At 35.1% G+C, this 19,245-nt stretch overlaps 1 protein-coding gene across 1 annotated transcript; it reads right to left on the minus strand.

Moving 5' to 3' along the window:
- Nucleotides 1-9,762: 9,762 nt before the first annotated feature.
- Nucleotides 9,763-18,975, minus strand: Fbxo43 (F-box protein 43). Its single transcript, XM_058585602.1, has 5 exons — nucleotides 17,499-18,975; nucleotides 14,989-15,091; nucleotides 11,648-11,650; nucleotides 10,158-10,361; nucleotides 9,763-10,054 (listed from the first exon to the last, which is right to left on the minus strand). Exons 1-5 carry the CDS (start codon nucleotides 18,968-18,970, stop codon nucleotides 9,806-9,808), a joined length of 2,031 nt encoding a protein of 676 aa, XP_058441585.1. The 5' UTR covers nucleotides 18,971-18,975; the 3' UTR covers nucleotides 9,763-9,805.
- Between the last annotated feature and the right edge of the window lie 270 nt (nucleotides 18,976-19,245).

A 19,245-nucleotide genomic window follows, 5' to 3' on the forward strand; every position in this document is an offset into this window, starting at 1 on the left:
TTCTTCTCAATTTACAATTTTGGAAACTAACACTTAGATAATTTATAGAAAGACACAATTTGAAAATATTGAAGTCACAAATTGATTCTATTCCCTGAATCCAAGTTCTTTGCTCTTTGGCCACTGTCTTATATGGGCATTGTCCCTGAAAATAATCTTAAAAGATTAAAAACCAGCATGAGAACTCAAAGACAATAATTTGACAATAACTTGACCCAAATACCTACATTATAACCTCTTCTAATGTTTTGGTGATTTTTTTTGGTAACAGTTTTATTGATATATAATTCACATATCCAGTGCACCCATTTAAAGTAGGTTCAGAGTTGTTAAACCATCACTATAAACTTAGAATATTTCATCACTTCAAACACACACTATAACTTTTCAGAATCCCTTTATTCTCCCTTCCCTAACGACCATTAATCTACCTTCTCTCTATATATTGCCTATTCTGGACATTTCATATAAATGAAGTCACACCACATGTGGTCTTTTGTGTCTGGCTTCCTTCACTTAGCATAATGTCTTCCAGTTCATTTACTATTGTAGTATGGGATCAGTACTCCCTTTTTATGACTTAATAATATTCCAATGTATGGTTATATCACATTTTGTCCATTCACTGATCAATGAAAATTTTGGTTTCTACCTTTTGACAATTATGAATAATGAGGCTATGAACATTCGTGTGCAAATTTTGTGTGTACATATATTTTCATTTCTCTTAGGTTTCTATCTGCTCAGGGGCGGACAGCCTGGTTTCCCAATTGGCTGTACCAATTTACATTTCCATGAGCAGTGGATGCAGGTTCTGACTTCACATTCTGGCTGACATTTTTCACCTGACATTTTTATCTCTGACATTTTCAATGTGGCCATCCTCTTGGGTATGATGCAGTATCTCTTTGTGGTTTTTATTTGCATTTCCCTGATGTCTGGATTCGATTTACTTTGAGTTCTGTCTATTTACTCTCATATTCTTTCTCTGTACTCTATCCCCAGATGGTAAACACTAGGTAGTTTTACCAAAAGTCATTTTTTCCTACAACTAGTGTATATCATTGTTGAAACCAAAGGTTTTAATGGAAACTCTACCTACATAAGTGGAATCAAATTTCTGTTTATTATCTTCTGATTCTAGACATGTAATCAGCAAATTTGAAAGGCAAATTTGAAGTCTGCCTTATTTACAGATCTTGTATACTTGAAATTCAACTTTAGGGAACCCTGGAGAGCATCTCAGACAGTCTCCCCCAAGTCATCTAAAATTGTGACATAGTCAGAAGCCAGTGTAACTGGGGAATAGAACAGAAGCAGCACCATGTTAAGCTTCTAGAGAGAAAAATGATAGCTTTGAGCCACATATCAAACACTGATCTTCTGAATGGCAAGGATTAATTTATATTAGGGCTACTTTATGTACCGTGTTCAGGGTAAGAAAGTATATCTGCTCAGGGTAAGAAATCTCAGGAATTTATTTCTTTTTAATATTTAATTTTTAGTTGTAGTTGGACACAATATCTTATTTGTATGTGGTGCTCAGGATCGAACCCAGGGCCTCACATGTACCAGGCAAGTACTTCACCGCTGAGCCACAATCCCAGTCCTCAGGGATTTATTTAATGATTCTCCTAATTACTGCTGGAGAGACTAAATAGAATGTGTAGATTAAAGATCTCCTTGACAATCAAGAGCATATTTTGAGGCATCCAACCCTCTGTTTAATGACAGTACCAGTTCTTCCTTGGGTTTGGCATGGTAGCTTGTTTCAACTTAAGGCTTGTTCTCAACTTTTCTGAGTGTGAAGAAGAATAGCACCAAAGGATACAACTCGTTAATTTCACTTTTCAGTGATAATGGGATATTTATCAAGGCCCAAAGTCTTAATATGCAACTGGACAATAGCATCTTAAGATATATGAGAGTGAACTCTGACCTATAACCTCTGTAGCAACCAGCCTTGGAAATCAAACCACAACCTTTGTAGTAATAGGCTCAGAATGGTCAGGACTGGGTCAGTGACTGCCAGCTTCCCTAAGTTTGCAGCCACTTCCAATCAGGACCAATCAGAGAAAGCCAATTCCTTCTCCAAACAATCACACAGGCTGCCCACTGGATTCCATTTAACACCCCCTCCCCACATAACAACATCTGGGCAGAGTGGACCTGGCCATCCTTTTTCTTTTCTTGCTGTTAAATCTTCCCCACTCCCTGCTTATCTTCCAGCCTCTGAAAAATACAAATGATCCTGGCTGATTCCCCTGTTATAGCAACCATAGAATAAATAGTTTGTTTGTTCTCATTTGGGTTGTCTTCATTTATTTTCAAGCAACTAAACTATATTTTAAGTTTTTATACATAAATGGACCAGAATGGCAGAGCAGTACATTTGAGTGTTTTCCCTTGGAGCTGAGTGGCAACTCAACATCTAATAGTGTGTGATTCCCATGCCCACACTTGAACTCCTAAAGTAACTGCAGGTGTGACAAGGAAATTTAGAAACACAGGCTATGAAATTTATTATTTTCATTCTCCTTTTGATTATTGCTGATTATCTTTTCTTTTTGTTATATTATGTGATACTATCTATATTGTATAACTACCCTCATCCATATTATATCTAACTGAAAAAAGACATTTTTCCTACATCCTAACAACTCATAATTTCTTGAAGAATATAATTAGTGTAATATATTCATTAGGTAATTTATTAACTTATCTGAGATAACTACCATCTGGACCTGTTGGTTTAGATTTATTCTAATTGTCAATATATTCCATTCCTTTGCTTTATTTCTTGCATACACTGATAATTCAATTTTTAGAATGTTGTGATTTTTACAAATACAGAATATTTTTCTCCTTTTTCTCTCCTCTTCTAATCTGTTTCCTTTTAAAAAATGAATTTGTGTTCCAAAAGGGATTTTTTTAACCCATGTCAGTAACTATTATAACTCCATCAACTAAAGCAAAACCTGGCATGATGCAGCAAATCGATAAATGTGCTAAACAAATAAACTACGTTTATTGAAGACATATTATATTACTAAAAGTCGTAGGAAACATTATTGGTCAAAATAAAAGATCTCAAATTTTCATTTCCCAATCAAGTGTCAGTGGTCAGAAAAAGATGAAAAGAGAAAATAGTAAAGTCCAATAGCTTGAATTTCCCATCTGCTTACCTGAGGCTAAACAAGCAGCAGCAAGTGATTCCCACTAATGAAGCAGGAAACAGCAGACCCAAAGTTCTGCTGGTGCAGAGAAGGCATGAGCAGGGAGGAAGCCAAGACCAAATATGTAAAATCAAACAGCCGCTGTCTAACCCCAGCTCTAAATTTACTAATGTGGGATGACTATGTTCTTAAGCCCCTCTAAATCTTAAATTATCTGAAAAAAAAAATTAGACAATAAGGGTACCTCTCTCATAGGGTTGCTCTTAACATAATGAGATAATGTCTGCAAGGCACACAGTCTAGTGCCTGGCCAAAATAAAAATCAGCCACCAACAATAAAAATATATAAATATGTTAAACTGGAGTCCCTGTCTCGGGATTCCACAGCCCTTTAATCATTTACAGTGCCTCTGTAGGATTGTAGTAGCAGATACTGAGGCACTAAGGGGAGGTAAGAAAAAACAGCCCTGCCCCAGAACATTTATACTCTTTAGGAAATAATTCAAGAGCACTAACAGGGTAACTTGAAAATGAGGGCAATTACACTGTGTATCAGTGCATATGGAGAGAAGCAGCAGCCTGCATTTCCTTGGCAGCAAAGAAAAAAACAGAAGGCCTCTGGTGTCAGTGGCCTTGACATCTTTTCATTTTTAACAAGGATACAGAAGACTTAGGAGCACCTCTTTCTGCTCCAATGTGCTCCATGTACAGTTCACCTAGCCTGGGCAGAGAAGTGGCAGGGATGGCTACTGACAAACATGGAGCTGTGGTTCAGACTAAGTAAGCACTGGGGACACAGACATAGGTAAGAGGAACTTACTGTCTAAGGAGGAAACCACAAATTCTGATAGGGTGATGATAACAGTGCAAACGGCCTCCAGTTGCACTGAGGAGGAGAGAGGTAACCAGCCTGGGGCAGGAGGGAGGTGATAGTCTTGGTGAGCCCTGAGCATTCAAAGGTAGAAGAGGCACTGGGGGCAGGGAGGAAATGACAATCCCAGGGAGAAAACAGCATTGGCAAAGGCAAAGAGGGAGGGAAAATGGAATGTAGTAGAAATTCCAAGTGGTTGGAAGGCTGCAGAAAAGATGGTGTCTATTTCAGCTCTCTCAAAACAACTATAACTGAAGTTGCTATGCTACCACCTGAAAAAGTAAGGAAAATAGAGGTTTGGATAAGTATACTGTATCACATGACAATCAATCATTATTATTTCAGCAATTCAACTAACCCTTTCTGTATATTCTATCATGTTCAAGACACAATGCTAAAGGAGGTAGAGAGGTAAAACTGTTCTACCTTTAAGAAACTTGATAATAGTGGGTGATAAGAATTTAATACAAAAAAGAAACACCAGAAATATGATGAGAAAGAGATAAATATTTGATTCAAATAAAGTAAAATTTTCATCTTGTTGGAGAGATCAGAAAATGACTCATGGAAACAAAGATTAGCTGGATTTTGATGGAATATAATATGGCAAGGAAGGGTGGAAGCAGGAGATATCACATGGGAAATTTAGAAAACAGCAAGAAGTCTAATTTGGCTGGTATAAAGTTTACCGAATGAAATGGTGGGGCAGATTGCTAGAAAGTCATGACCACTGAGAGAGACTAAATTCTGCTACATTTTAAATAGGAAGCCATGTGATTAGAGCTACATTTATTACAAATAAACTACAATAAACATTTAGGAGAGATTCAAATGGGGAGTAAATAGAAGTACAGGGTCTGTTAGGACACATTCACAGTAACCTAGGCAGGTAACTAGGTAAGTAGACATTCACAGTAACCTATGCGATTAAGCCCTGAACCCAGAACTACCTTTCTGCAGGAATGAGAATTGGGAGGTAAATCACTGGTAGCACTACACTACTTTCATAACCAGCACTCACCTGCCATATTTCCATTGCTCCTTCCATTTCTTTGGCTCCACAGTCCATGACAAGGGAGCCAGGAGTGTAGAGCCATTGGGCAAATAAACACAGATGGCCTAAATACAAACCAGAGCCTGCCAACAAGGTGTTCTATTAGCAGGCATCCGGGAAGGTGGTATGCTCTTGCAAGCCAGCTAAAATATTTTAATTACCAACTCGGAGTAATAACTATTCCCCAAATTTATTCTATATACACTTTAAAAATTAAGTCAAGGAACACTTCCTCTATTTGGCAATGTCATAGCATATCAATGTCAAATACATAAAAGCTAAAATTACTTTTTTGAAGAAATGCCAAAATCACTATAAATAAGTCTTTGGTGCCCCCTAGTGGAATATTTTAGTATCATCTTTGAAACATTCCTTCTTCATACAAAAATGAAGATTTAAAAATCTTTTAAAATAAAGCATTTTTTTAGATGTTACACAATTTTAAACAGGTACAATTTATGACAAATTAATGATAAATTATGATATAATTCATTAACATTAAATATCCAAATTGTTCAGTAAATTTTTTGTGTCAAAAATTTGACAGTTTTGCTTTGTGTCATAAATTAAGCAAAGGTAATGGGAAAGCTTAGCTTTACACAGTTACTTGCCAAGTAAGTAACAAAAATATTTTCTCAATAGCAACTCAACTCTTACTAAAGAAATTCATAATAAAGCTTAGTTATTTTAATAGCTAATCTTAAACATCCACATTTGTGCTCATAGGTACACTAGTATAAAATGATAAAGCTTAAAGTGTTGTTTCTCTTTATATTATTTGCCATGAGTTTCTAACTATTCTTCCAAACTAGGAGGAGAGAACTTGGAAATATCTGCCCTTCCTGGAATCAAGAAATCAGACAGACTATTCCTGCCCATTAGTCACCAAGGCCTTCAAGGGGCAGATCATAGAAAGGCAGAGATTTTTATCCTAAATCAGTAGAAGGTCAAAAATTTATTGATTTTCCTATGTTGTTTTAAAGAAATGAAACAAAATACAAAAATAAAATACCAAATGTACTTATTGCTCTTATTTTGGAACTTCCTCAGGAACACAGGTATACTCAGAGTATACCCATCAATAAATGTCTGGAGAAACTTTCTTACTTGTTTCCCTCCCCAATAACCAAAACTGATAAGAATGTTGCAACAACTAGAATATGAGAATACTTACTTTAATGCTTATGTCATTAGATTATAAAATCTCAGGATTGGAAGTCTTAAACTTTACTCTCAGATAATGGTATATTCATTTAATTCATTTCTATTTTTTAATTTATTTTTTAGTTGTTGTTGGACACAATACCTTTATTTATTTCTATATGGTGCTGAGGATCAAACCCAGGACACGTGTGAGGCGAACACTCTACCGCTGAGCCAAATTTATTTGTATTTTTAAATGACAAAATTGTTTAATCCAATTGTGAGCTCAGGACTACTCTATTCAAGCAGAATTATTTTAAATTAGATTTTTTTTCCCTACTAGACCAATAGTTATTCTTAAATACCAAAACATTTAAGACTTTGTAATTATATGTATACTGAGTTCATCAACAGAGTTGTGCAGAGTTTTGCTGATGGTAAACTGCCTCAGTGAGAATCCTGTTCCCCATTTGCTGCCTGTATGATCTCAAATTATTAACCTCTTTTCTTCAGTTTTCTGATATATAAAATGAATAAAAAATGAATTCCTTATAGAATCATTGTAAGGAATAAATGAGTTAGCATGAGATCAATTAATGGTGTGCTCAATTTCATCTTTTGCAAACAGGTTAGAAGCTGACTTGTATAAGGACATAGCTAATAAGCAGTCCAGCTAGTGTGCTCACTAGGAGGCTGGGAAGCTAGCAATCTTCCTTCTCCTTACCTAGTGCTCCTTCCATTATCTCCTAACTGGTTCTAGGGCAAAATCAACTAAAAGAATGAATAGACCAGGGCTGTGGCTGTAACTCAGTGGTAGAGCACTTGCCTAGAATGTGTGAGGCACTGGGTTTGATCCTCAGCACCACATAAAAATAAATAAATATAATAAAGGTTAAAAAAATGAGTAGCAAACAAATTCACTGAGTATATGCTTAAATAGATTAAATCCTTTAAATTCTACCTTTTGGGTATTAAAACATTAATCAGTGAAATCAAATGTTAAGAAATTAATGAATTATATTAAGACAAATTGTTTGCCTAATGTTTATAATGATTTACTTGGTTAAAATTGCTAGCAGCAGGGGCTGGGGTTGTGGCTCAATGGTAGAGTGCTCGCCTAGCATATGAGAGGCCATGGGTTTGATCCTCAGTATTATATAAAAACAAACAAAATAAAGGTATTGTGTCCAACTACAACTGAAAAATAAATATTTTTTTAAATGGCTAGCAGCACTAAAACAATCCATTCACATTCAATAACTGAATGCTAGATGCTAGGGACACATTGGCCTTTAAGTCAAATATGATATGGCCTAGGACTTCACAGAGCTTATGCAAAAAGAAACTAAAGTGATTTAAATACAGACAACTAAGTTCCATGACAGAGGACATAAAGGATGCTATGGAAGTACAGAGCTGGGGTAACTACTCAAGTCAGTTATGACAGCACACGATAACTTTAAATAATTAAGATAACGTTGATTGTATAATCACAAATATAAAACCCACCCAAAAGGATTTTACCTGTTGAATTACTACTCTGATATTTTCTTCTTCAGGAAGTTTTATTATAAAATCATTAAAATATGTGCCCTTACTCTATTTCATTTATATCTATTTGATCTAAATACTTAAATCCCAAGTAAAACCAGAAATATAAAAACCTTCGGCTTCTATTGCTTAAGATTACCTTCAGTAGAAAATAAAACGTGTTTGTTGTTTATTTCTATAATTGTGGTAAACACTGTTTTTTTTTTTTTTTACCACCTAAGTGAGATATAATATCACATTCTAATGGGCTGCATAGCCACAGGAGGACCACAGTAAGCAGCGCCCTGCAAGGGAACTGTGGCTGCAACACATACAACACCAGAGGGATAGTGATGGGGGGGGAAGGAAAGAGGATGCCAGGTGACCTTGAAAATGACATTCTCTGTGACCAAGAAATCTTTGTCTTCCTTTCCTGTTCTTTAATAAAATTTTAAAAAGTCATGTCAAGGAACTGGATCTGTGGTTTTAAGATCTAAAAAAGTCACCAGGGGAATGACAGATCAGGCAGAAAATCAAGAGTATGAAATAGCAAAAATGTTCATATGACAGATGAAGATATGATTCAATATGGGCCACAGAAAGCAAAGCCAAGCACAAGTAATTTGGATTAAATAAACCAAAAGGGTGACTTCATACATTAAAGAGAATCGGGACCAGAACAAGTTTCCTAAAAACAAAGAAAATTTTTCTAATGGAGAAAAGGAGTTAAGCCTGAAGTGTACTGCATTAACTAGTAAACTGGCCCAATGTAGAAGATGTTGCAGGAAACAGAGGCGGAGAACTTAATTAGGTTAGAACCAAACAAATCAAAAAGTCCCTAAAATTTAAAGATGGCTAACTTTTATTAAATACAACTAACATGTTATCATATTTATTTTTTGTCTTAAAAATTCCTTTGTGGAACTGAAAAGGATAAAATTTGATCTAATTCAGAATTTATAGCTAAACAATAAATTAATATTAATGGCAGATTTCCCCACACATATCTATTTCTAACACTTTAAATCATCTTATTAAAATAGTGTGTGATAACTATATGAAAATCTGTGCATGCAGTGAGAACATGGATATATACAACACACAGAGATTACCTAAACATAAGCTGAGAGAATGATGAAACTATTGTCAAATGTTTCCCTGGTCTTAGTAATTTGTTTAGCAATAGAACTTATCTCTTTTTTTATGGCTGTTTTATACGGAACATGCAACCAGCCTAAAATCATTTTTGGAAAAAAGGTATTTTAAACCATAATGTATATTATAAATAATTTAGTACATTGTTTTATTTTAAAAACTATCTTTTCCAATCAGCCCAAATTTGTCAAAATAGTAATATCTTGACTACACTGAATCAATGGAATCTGTTATTACAGTTAAAGAAATTTTAAAAATATTACCTTATAATGTGTGACTCACAGGGGTTTATTAATTAAGACTCCCATTATGAATGACCACATATTCCCCATAATTTACTTTTTTATGTCTTTCTATTTATCAATGTTAAGTAAATTTTACTTACTTGGAAGTTATCAAAATATGCCAAATATAAGAAAGATTGAAATTATGGAGTAAATTTGACAGAACTTCTGAAAATACTTTATTTGTATTTCATTTCAGTCAAGAGTTCATTTTCCAAAACTATATGGTTCTAAGTTCAAAATTTTTAATATTATTTGAAAAACTGTTTTTTAAAAATTGATTGAAGAACATTTCAACATATAGTGATGAAATAGCAAAATACATATATATATATATATAAAACAACATTGAAAGTTCTTTATTTAAAACACCAAGTTATTAAAATGGGTAAAAATGACATCGTAAAATAAAATTTTTTCAAAACTCATCACTTAAAACATACAATAACATGGGTTATGATCTATACAAAATAGGAAATAAATCATCATCTGTCATTAATGGGAAAATTTGCATGTGTTCAAAATAGTCATAATTTTAAGTCAACAAACAGAACATTGCAAAGAGGGAATGCTTCTTTTATGTTTCGTCTCTTTAAAGGCGTTTTAAATTCCGCTTACTCTGGGCACTTCCTGGGAGAGCATCTTTTCTATTTCTTGGCTTTGCTGTTCCTCTACTACATTCTTCAGACCCATGATAAGCACACAAACACAACACGCAAAAGTCAAAACCACAGGCTGTGCGGCTACACAGTCCCCTTTTCTTATATGGCTGATACTTAGCAGGGGATTGGCACCTTGGGCAAGGTTTTAATGCTTCATCAATAAAAAGTGTTTTGGCAACCTGCAGTGAAAGCACACACACTAAATCTCCTGGTGTCATATAGATAATCACTTTATTTCAAACTGCAAATATTTATTTCTAATAATTTATGATAAATACCTACCTTAACATATTCTTCCTGTTTACTATTTAAATGGTTAACTGAAGAGCTTGCTATAGGTGTCAAAATTTCTCCCCAAGGAGATAAGGTTGGAACTTGCTCTTTCTGAGAACTGGGTGTCTTAGCCTGAGCTTGTACTGATCTTAAAGCTGAGCGATTTAAAAGATGGAGGCGAGTGGCAGCATCTTCAACATTTAATACAGCCTCCTGTGGTAAAAGATGAGAGGAGTCAACACCACACTATCCAAAAAAATTCCCAGAGAGAAGAGCTTTCTGATGGATATAGATTTAAGTGTTTAAAATGTGGCTATACCACTAGATTTTTTTCCCCTAGACCTTCTTTTAACTCCCCAAAAGTCTTTCCAACATTTGAAATATAGTCAAAGAAATGTAAGAAGAAAAATTAAAACAATAAATTCTAACGTTAAATTTATATCCATTTTTTTGTAAGCCTCGATTTTGCAAACATTACTTGTAAAGGGCTGGATAGTATATATTTTAGGCTTTGTTGTCCATGTAGTTGCAGCTACACAGTTGTGCTGTTGTTCAGAAAGCAGCTGTAGACAATAAGTAAATCAAAGAGTGGGGCTGTGTTCCAATAAAACTTACTTTAAAAATATAGGTGATAGGCAGGACTTGGTCTATAGATTGTAGTTTGCAATTCCTGTTTTAAGGCAAGGTCTAGGAAGAGGAGAATCTTTTGAAAGTTTGTCATGGGATATCATGGAATTCTCTGAAGGTTTCTTACCTTAGCCATATGTCAGAAGAAGTATGAAACTGGTTAGATCATAAAACCCAATTTCTTTAGCTGAATTTTGCAAATACCTGGTGTAGATTCATTTTTACAATTAAGTTTTAATGGCTTTGGTGTTGTCAAAGGAGAAAAAAACCTCCCTCATCTGAACTGGATTCCCACATTTTTCAAATTTCAGTCAAGAAATAATGAGCTTATATACCTTGAGAATATATAATTTCTATTTTAAATTATACCTCAATAATGCTGGAAACAAACAATTAAAAACAAAAAGAAATCTTTTTCAATAAGTAATTTGTATAGCCTTTTATTTTGTTAAGAACAGTAATGGGAAAAATGTTTTTTTTAAAAAAAATGACTTTCTTAACCAATTATCAAAATAAAATGCACTATAGGTAAATTTCCTTCAATATCTAACTATAATTAGGCTTTGTTTCCTCTCCCTCAATAGTGTCCTTAGCCATAGTTGGCTTCTAACTGTGGGGAGAGTTAAACTGTGAGAAATTATAATAGGACAAGTATAGGAAAAGCAGATAGTGGGTCATGAAAAATTATGTGATTAACAACTTAAAAATATAGGCACAGAGTAATGAACAAATATTGGCCTTCAGAAATTAGGACAAATACATTTGAACATGTTTAAATTATCCAAGGGCTCAATATAGCTTTTATATTACACTTGAATAAATGATTTGCAGCCTAGAGCACAGCACATAACCCAAAAGCACACTAAAAGAACACCCTTTGGATTTCAGTGTAGTTGGCAAACATGGTGTACATGCACCCCAAAATGAATAAAGATATGTTGTTGAAGCAAATTGCAGTCACAAAAGAAACATTCAGTCATTTAATAAATATTTATAGAACACTTAATAGGTGCCAAGTGAATAAAACAGTCTAATCCTCATGAAGCTTAAAATGTGTGCTACTATTTTTGAACAAGAAGTGAAGCAGTCAACAAAAGCACACATTCACAAGTGCCCAAATTTTTCAAAATATGGCTATCATCGCATTACCAGATAATATTTTAGTGTGAGAGTGGAATAATTTAATGGTTGCTCTTTTCCACAAAAATGAGAGAACAGAGAATAATTAATTAAGAAATGCAATGGAAAAGGTGTGGCATTCCAATTCTAGTACTCATTCTCACTATTCCAAAGCTGACAGACAAAAATTGAGCTCCTATTATGAGCACCTGATCTGTACTTTCTAATTTTTACATGCAGGAACTTCCAGTAACACATTTTTTGTTTGTTTTACACAAAAAGTTTTCAGGAGCTTTTAGGCATGAGGAAAATCACAACACAACATTGTTTCTTAATTTTTCTGTTTAGTTAGTGACACATTAAAATAGGTTAGGTAGAAAGCAAACAGTCCAGATGGGAATGAGGGGACATAGGGCTCCAGGAAGGATACCTCTGAGGAAAAGAAAGAAGAGGTAGAATACCTGGTTTTAGACTTACAGAGAGGAGACTTTCAGTTCTGGTGGATAATGGGAGATGAATCAGGGATCTGTACAGAGAAACACTGAGCAAAAAAGAGAAAAACTGGGCAATTATTAACTCTGGGGGTAGGGGAATTACATAGGAAATAAAAGGTAATCATAGTGTACAAGTCATAATACTCCCAATACTGTCTCAATGATGTCAATACCTAATTCCAACTCATTCTCAAATAGTGGTACAATTACAGTAATAAGGTGGAAGAAAGGGATAAATGAATTTGGGGTGAGGAGGAGGTAGCTAGATAGTGATAGTAGTGGTCATATCTCTTTTTTATCCAGAATTACTTGGAGGGGTTGCCAACAGAACCCCTTTTAAAAAATGCTATAAAGAGGGGCTGGGGCTGGGGCTGTAGCTCAGTGGTAGAGTATTTGCTTCACAGGTGTGAGGCCCTGGGTTCAATCCTCAGCACCAATAAAAAGAAAGAAAGATATTGTGACCACCTACAAATAAAAAAAAAACAAAACAGAGGTTAGAGATCTAAACTAATACCTCTACAGAAAAAAAATAATAAATATCAGTCAAAGCATTTAATTTTGCCGGGTGTGGTGGCGCATTCCTGTAATACCAGCAGGTCAGGAGGCTGAGGCAGGAGGACCACAAGTTCAAAGCCAGCCTTAGCGAAAGGAAGGCACTAAGCAACTCAGTGTGACCGTGTATCTAAAAAAATACAAAATAGGGCTGGGGATGTGGATCAGTGGTTGAGTGCCCCTGAGTTCAATCCCTGGTATCCTCTCCCCACAAAAAGCATTTTAATCTAAAATTGTGGAGGTCAAGAATAGAAAAGTTGAAAGTGATTGCCTTGATGGGGCAAGAATTGGAAGCAGGAAGTAGGAAGTAGGACAGGAGAATACCATGTTTTATTTTAAGCCACAATCCATTTTCATTTTTTAAACTTTTTAAAAATGTATTACTTTGAGTTTTAAAAAGCAAATAAAAAAACTGTTTTGAAAAAGGCAAAATGTATGGGGCTGGAGTTGTGGCTCAGCGGTAGAGCACTTGCCTAGCATGTGCAAGGCCCTGGGTTCGATCCTCAGCACCACATAAAAATAAAATAAAGATATTGTGTCCAACTACAACTAAAAAAATATATTTTAAAAAAAGAAAAGAAAAAGGTAAAATGTATACTATATTTTAAGAAACCACTTTTTTTTTTTAAGTGATGACTAGGATATGAGGATATTTTATCCAGAATTACTTGGAGGGGTTGCCAACAGAACCCCTTTCCTTCCCAGGAGGTATTAAGCAGTAAATGGAGCTAAAAGTTTAAATATTAATAGGTACTTGGTTTAAAAATAGGTGTTTTTAATTCTGCCTTTAGTATATAAGTCAGCACTCTGAAAACATACATTGAAAAAGCAGTTAATGTTAATATCTTCACTACATAAGCTCCAGGAGCCAGCAGCTACATCAGTAAGTGCCCAGCAGCTCTGAATAAACCTAGGCAGCATTGCAGGTGAAAAGGTAAAACTTTTCTTCAAAGTTTCTAATATTTCCCCGAAATGAGAAAACTACTAATCTGTATTTAGATGTTCATATTTAATGCCATGCTTCATCTCAATTATATTTAATCTAATTGTAAAATTTTCTTACAATATGTTATTAAATACTTTTTACTAGAACAACACTTAAGGTAGCAAACTCTCAAGAGTTTCTTTGGGTATTCATGCCTAAGAAAGGTCTCCAAGTTGAATCTATTAAAACATATGGGTGACAGTCATCAGGTGTCCATTATACTAAGTAGTGTCCCTGTGTAGATAGAATCCATCAGCTTTGGTAAGCCTTTTCATGTCACTTCAAAGCCAGACCTCAAATCCTCAAAGGAGTGCTTCACAAGTACTCATCTGCCAAGATCACCTCTAGGCCTCTACGTGTGTCATTTTCTTAGTTAATTGCTAATTTATCATTTGGTCTGAGGTGCACTTCTTTTAAATGTCCAGTATAACTCTGGGCTTCCCCTAACTTGTATTGTAGTCACATGTTTATTTGTATCATTTCCAGGGTAAAAGCTCCAGGAGAGCAGAGACCATTTCAGAAATTACCTACCACTGTAATTTGAACAACTGGCTACTGTCATGTAATATGCACTCAAAAGACTGGATTTAAAAAAATGCTATAAAGAGGGGCTGGGGCTGTAGCTCAGTGGTAGAGCATTTGCTTCACAGGTGTGAGGCCCTGGGTTCAATCCTCAGCACCATATAAAAAGAAAGAAAGATAGATAGATATTGTGTCCAGATAGATATTGTGTCCATCTACAACTAAAAAAGTTTTTTTAAATGCTATGAAGATATTGATTTATGAATGGGATCTAGTATATCATTGGTATTCAGATGTTATTAACAGCAAATCTGCATAAATCCCACAAAACTCAACAAGATGTTCTCGGTGCTCACTTATCTATTTGACTTTACAGATGGCGTGAAAGGGATTTTGGAAAAAGTAAAAAGATTATGATTGAATGTTTGCTAAATGGAAAGGGTTAAAATATAGCAGGAAAACCAAATTAGCTTTTCCACAATGTGGAATGATTGGATATTTATATAAATCCATTTTAGAAAAGTACAGTGTACATTATTACCTCAGAATTTGCTTTCAGTTGTGTGATATAAAATTTCCTCCTCCGATTTGCTTTTTTATCTTGAACAACAATTTCACGCCAGTTTTTGCTGACTTTCCAAGCACTGAAACGAAAGATCAGTCCTTACATTGAACGTATTCTGAAAGATTATAATTTTTCATAGATGGTAAAAAATAAGAAAAACTTAAAAGATTTTGGACATAAACTTAAACTAGAAAGTTACATTAAAAATATGACTTGAGGGGCTGGGGATGTGGCTCAAGTGGTAGAGCGCTCGCCTGGCATGCGTGCAGCCTGGGTTCGATCCTCAGCACCACATGCAAACAAAGATGTTGTGTCCGCCGAAAACTAAACAATAAATATTAAAATTCTCTCTCTCTTTAAAAAAATATTAAAAATATGACTTGATCAACATCTTGTCTCATACTAATTCACTCTATGAAAGAATTCCTGATAAATATTAAGTATATGTTAGCATTTTAATAGGTTGCCATTTCATACGTAGTCATATAAGGCCAAAATGAGTCCAGTGGGAAATTAAGATAAGTGACACTAAGATTCAAAATCTGGAATAAAACATGCAAGAAAATGATTATCATCTGTAGGACAAGAATTTTAAATTGATTTCTCCTATTGTGGTATTCAACACATCTCTTCCATTTTACCTAAACAAACATAAGAAAAATTAATCCTTCATTGAAAGCAATAAGTGCCAAATAATAGACATGATTGTGAGTAGCACCAAAGTTCCTGTTTTATTCAACAAAGTTCAAAACAACGAAGCATCTAAAGACAGTTTTCATCCAATGATTGCTATTATCAATAACTGAAAGAAGACTGAAAAAAAGCAGTTGCTCATTTTAGAGGGCCCAGGTAATGCTCGACACCATTATTCTTCCTACCAAGGCCACTTGAGTTGCCATTGCCTTTCTCTAAGCCAACAAATGTGCCTTACATAGTCACCTATTAATGAGGAAGAGAGTGACATAATTGGATATTCTCCACACCCATTTCAACTGACCATTATTCCTCACGCTGCCAAGAACAGCACTGCTAAGGTTATAGACACAAATTCTGCAGTACAAACACTATAAATTTGGATAGTGGTACGAAGAAGTTATTGTTAAAATATGAATGTCAACTGCTCATTCAAGTGAGCACCCTAAAGTATCACCCAACTTTTTATTTTAACTGGGCCATATCCAAATACTCTAGCATATAAAAAATTATCATTCCTATGTTTTGGCCATCTCCTTAATTGTTTAAACAAATAATTTATCTCTTGAAAATTTTTTAAAAGACAAACCTAAGGAAAGCCTAACATGTTTGCTATCCTATTTGGGATATTTGTTTGTGTCCTACCAAATACATTCTCTATCAAGTTTATTCTGAAAGACCTTAATCATTTAATCATGAGAAATGAGAGAGCTCAGTTGTAGACCTAGATCTATTCCTGTCTCCCGAGTGACTTCAGGTGGGTCACTTAACTTCTCTATAGAGTTGTTTCCTCATCTGCAAAATAAATAGTTAGACTAAATATTTCAGAATACTTCCAGCTATGAAATTCTACAATTCGTTACAATAGCCTATAATATTGGAGGGGGGGGGGGCAGTGAGGAAGGGTGTTTAGGAGTAGTGGCCATAAAAACAAACCAAACCCTTGGCATATTCCCATTAAGAAAGAGACTCACTACCCTCCTGTATGCCCCCCCCCACCACCACCACTTAGCAAAAACCTGTTCTGTGTGACTTTCCTCCTTCCTGGCCATGACATTACTGAGGGTCCTGTCTTCTGACAATCCTGAAATTCCTTCACATCACCAGCATGAACATTCTTCCTTTAGTCTTTGTAATTCTAGTTCCTGCCTTCAGTAGTCCTAAAGGTCTGTCTGTTCTAATTATGTAGCATCACTCAAACTACTGGGATATCTGTGAACACAAATTCTTCAGTTCGTAATTCCCAAAAGTAATTAATTTCTTCTGCAGTGTTAGCAATGAAAATGAAACAATGCATATTCCCCTGGCCCCTGAAAGACCAAACCCCAAAATGAAAGCTAACTATTATTCTTGGGTTCTAGAGCTTGGTTTAAATAATTAAATGGTATCCATTGTATGTGGTCATTTCTTACTAACCACATTCTTAATATTTCTTACCAAATGTTAGAACTTAAATACAATTTGTATCCAACAATAGGATATTAATTCTTAATTCTTCAAACAATCTGTGGAACAAAGCTTACAATTTTGAAAATGTAAAGTTCAACTTTTAGGAATTCTCTTTTTAAATGAGTGACAAATTCTATCCAGAAAAAAAAACTATATTGTTGCTTCTAAATCAGGCTTTAGAAGAAGAAACTATACTAGCAAACTCTACTGGGAAGGTTACTTAAACAATACAGTGTAAGACAATCAAAGACAGAAACAAACACATGAAAAACAGGACACTCAATTCAGAAAAACTTTTCAACTTAAAAAGTAAAAGCAAATTTTATTTCATAAACTTTTCTTACCTGTACAGGCTCTCTGCAGTCAAGGAATCTAAAACCATAGCAAGAATATGCCTTAAATTTCTATACTTTAATTCTGTTAAGATGTCCAGCTGTTCTATACCCATCTTTTTGCCAATCAGTCCTGCAAGAACAGATTGCAAGGTGGCAATTGTTTCCCCATCCCTTTCTTCCAAGAATTCATGGGCATCCTTTTGCTGAAATCTTTTCCTTTTGTTTTTCATGAAGAGCTCATGCACTAATTGCAAGGCTGGGGTTCTTGATAAATTCTCGAAGCTTATGGTCAAATCTTCACTCTTATTATCACAGCCCAGCCCACTCTCTGAGGTGCTTGAAGTGGTCAAGAGTCTCGTTTCAGGGTTGGAGTGGGTGATCTGCTTTTCCTCCTCTGTCTCTGACTGTGAGCCTTGCTCCCGAAGAGTGGACAGTCTTCTCGACCTTCCAAGACGCCTTGACTTTCTTACGGTGTCCCCCAATTTGAGAGTCCCCTTATGATTCTGGAATAGTTCTTGAAAAGAACTCTCCTGGTCAGAGAGGGAATCTTCAGACTTCTCCAAGCTAAGTGAGTTGAAACCACTGTCTTCAGGTGTTGAAACATTGTGTCTCACTTCAGCTGAAGGAGAATGTGTTTGACTTGCATTAAATTTAATATTCGCTACAAGATTACTTACTGGAGTCACAAATAGGTCCTCATCTATTCCACAGGTTGTTCCACTACCAGAGGAGCCCAGAAGTGCAGGATGTGTATTTTCATCATTAACACTTAAACTACTATCACTAAAGTCATGTGTGATAGAATCTTTGGAATTATTGCCCTGAATTGGAGATATACATTCAACTTCAAATAAGTCACAATCATCTTTAGAATCATCAATTGTGGAAGTCTTCTGTTGAGAAAAATTTAGTCTCAAGTTTTGACTGTTGGATGTCACTTCTTCTGTTTTTAATGTGCTAGTAACTAATGGGCTAAAATCATTTTGCCTGGGAAAATCTGTGGCACTGCTTGGGATCTTTTTTTCTAAGTTGAGAACTTGGCTTATACTACTTTCTAAAGAACTGTTTCGTGATTCAAAGTCCCCCTTTAGAAGAGAGAAAGACATATTCAATCTTCTCCGCAGTAGACATTTTTTCCCACTGACTTTAGGAGTTTCACAAAGTTCTGGGGTTTTCTCCATTTCCTTCCTAGAAAAGACACATTTCTTTCTTTGAGTGGGAGACTCTAAAGGATGTGTTAAGCCTAGGTTTAAAGTTTCAGGGTGCTCATGAGTTACTGTTGGGTCTTTTTCTTTGTTTCCCAAAACTTCTTTATCTGCATTATTACAGCAGAAAGATTTTGACAACTTGTTATGGTCACTATCTTGAAAGGAAGATGTGGAACAAGAACGTCTGAAGCTGGAGCACTTGCAGTTGATGGTAGGAGAGTCCACCTGACTTCCTGTTCCAGGGCTAGCTTGATCTGAGTGCCTTTGTGACATCTTCAAGCTCTCTGTTTCTAAAAAGTGAAAACAAATTTATTCTTCCTTTGAAATGAGTACCCAGGCAGCTTACACTAAATATATTGTTTTGAGTACAGATAATATTAGAAAATTGTGTGACAATTTGTTAAAGTTACTTTGAAAATCCAATCTACACAATATACTGATGTGTATCCTACGTAAACAACTTCTTCTTTTACACCTTAATTTTTTTTTTTAATATCTACATTTTGTTCATTTTTATGTGGTGCTGAGGATTGAACCCAGGGTCCCAC

The sequence above is a fragment of the Marmota monax genome, unplaced genomic scaffold (assembly GCF_021218885.2).
Source record: "Marmota monax isolate L192 unplaced genomic scaffold, Marmota_monax_Labrador192_F-V1.1 WCK01_AAM20220418_F8-fsc00003, whole genome shotgun sequence".
Classification (NCBI taxonomy): domain Eukaryota; kingdom Metazoa; phylum Chordata; class Mammalia; order Rodentia; family Sciuridae; genus Marmota; species Marmota monax.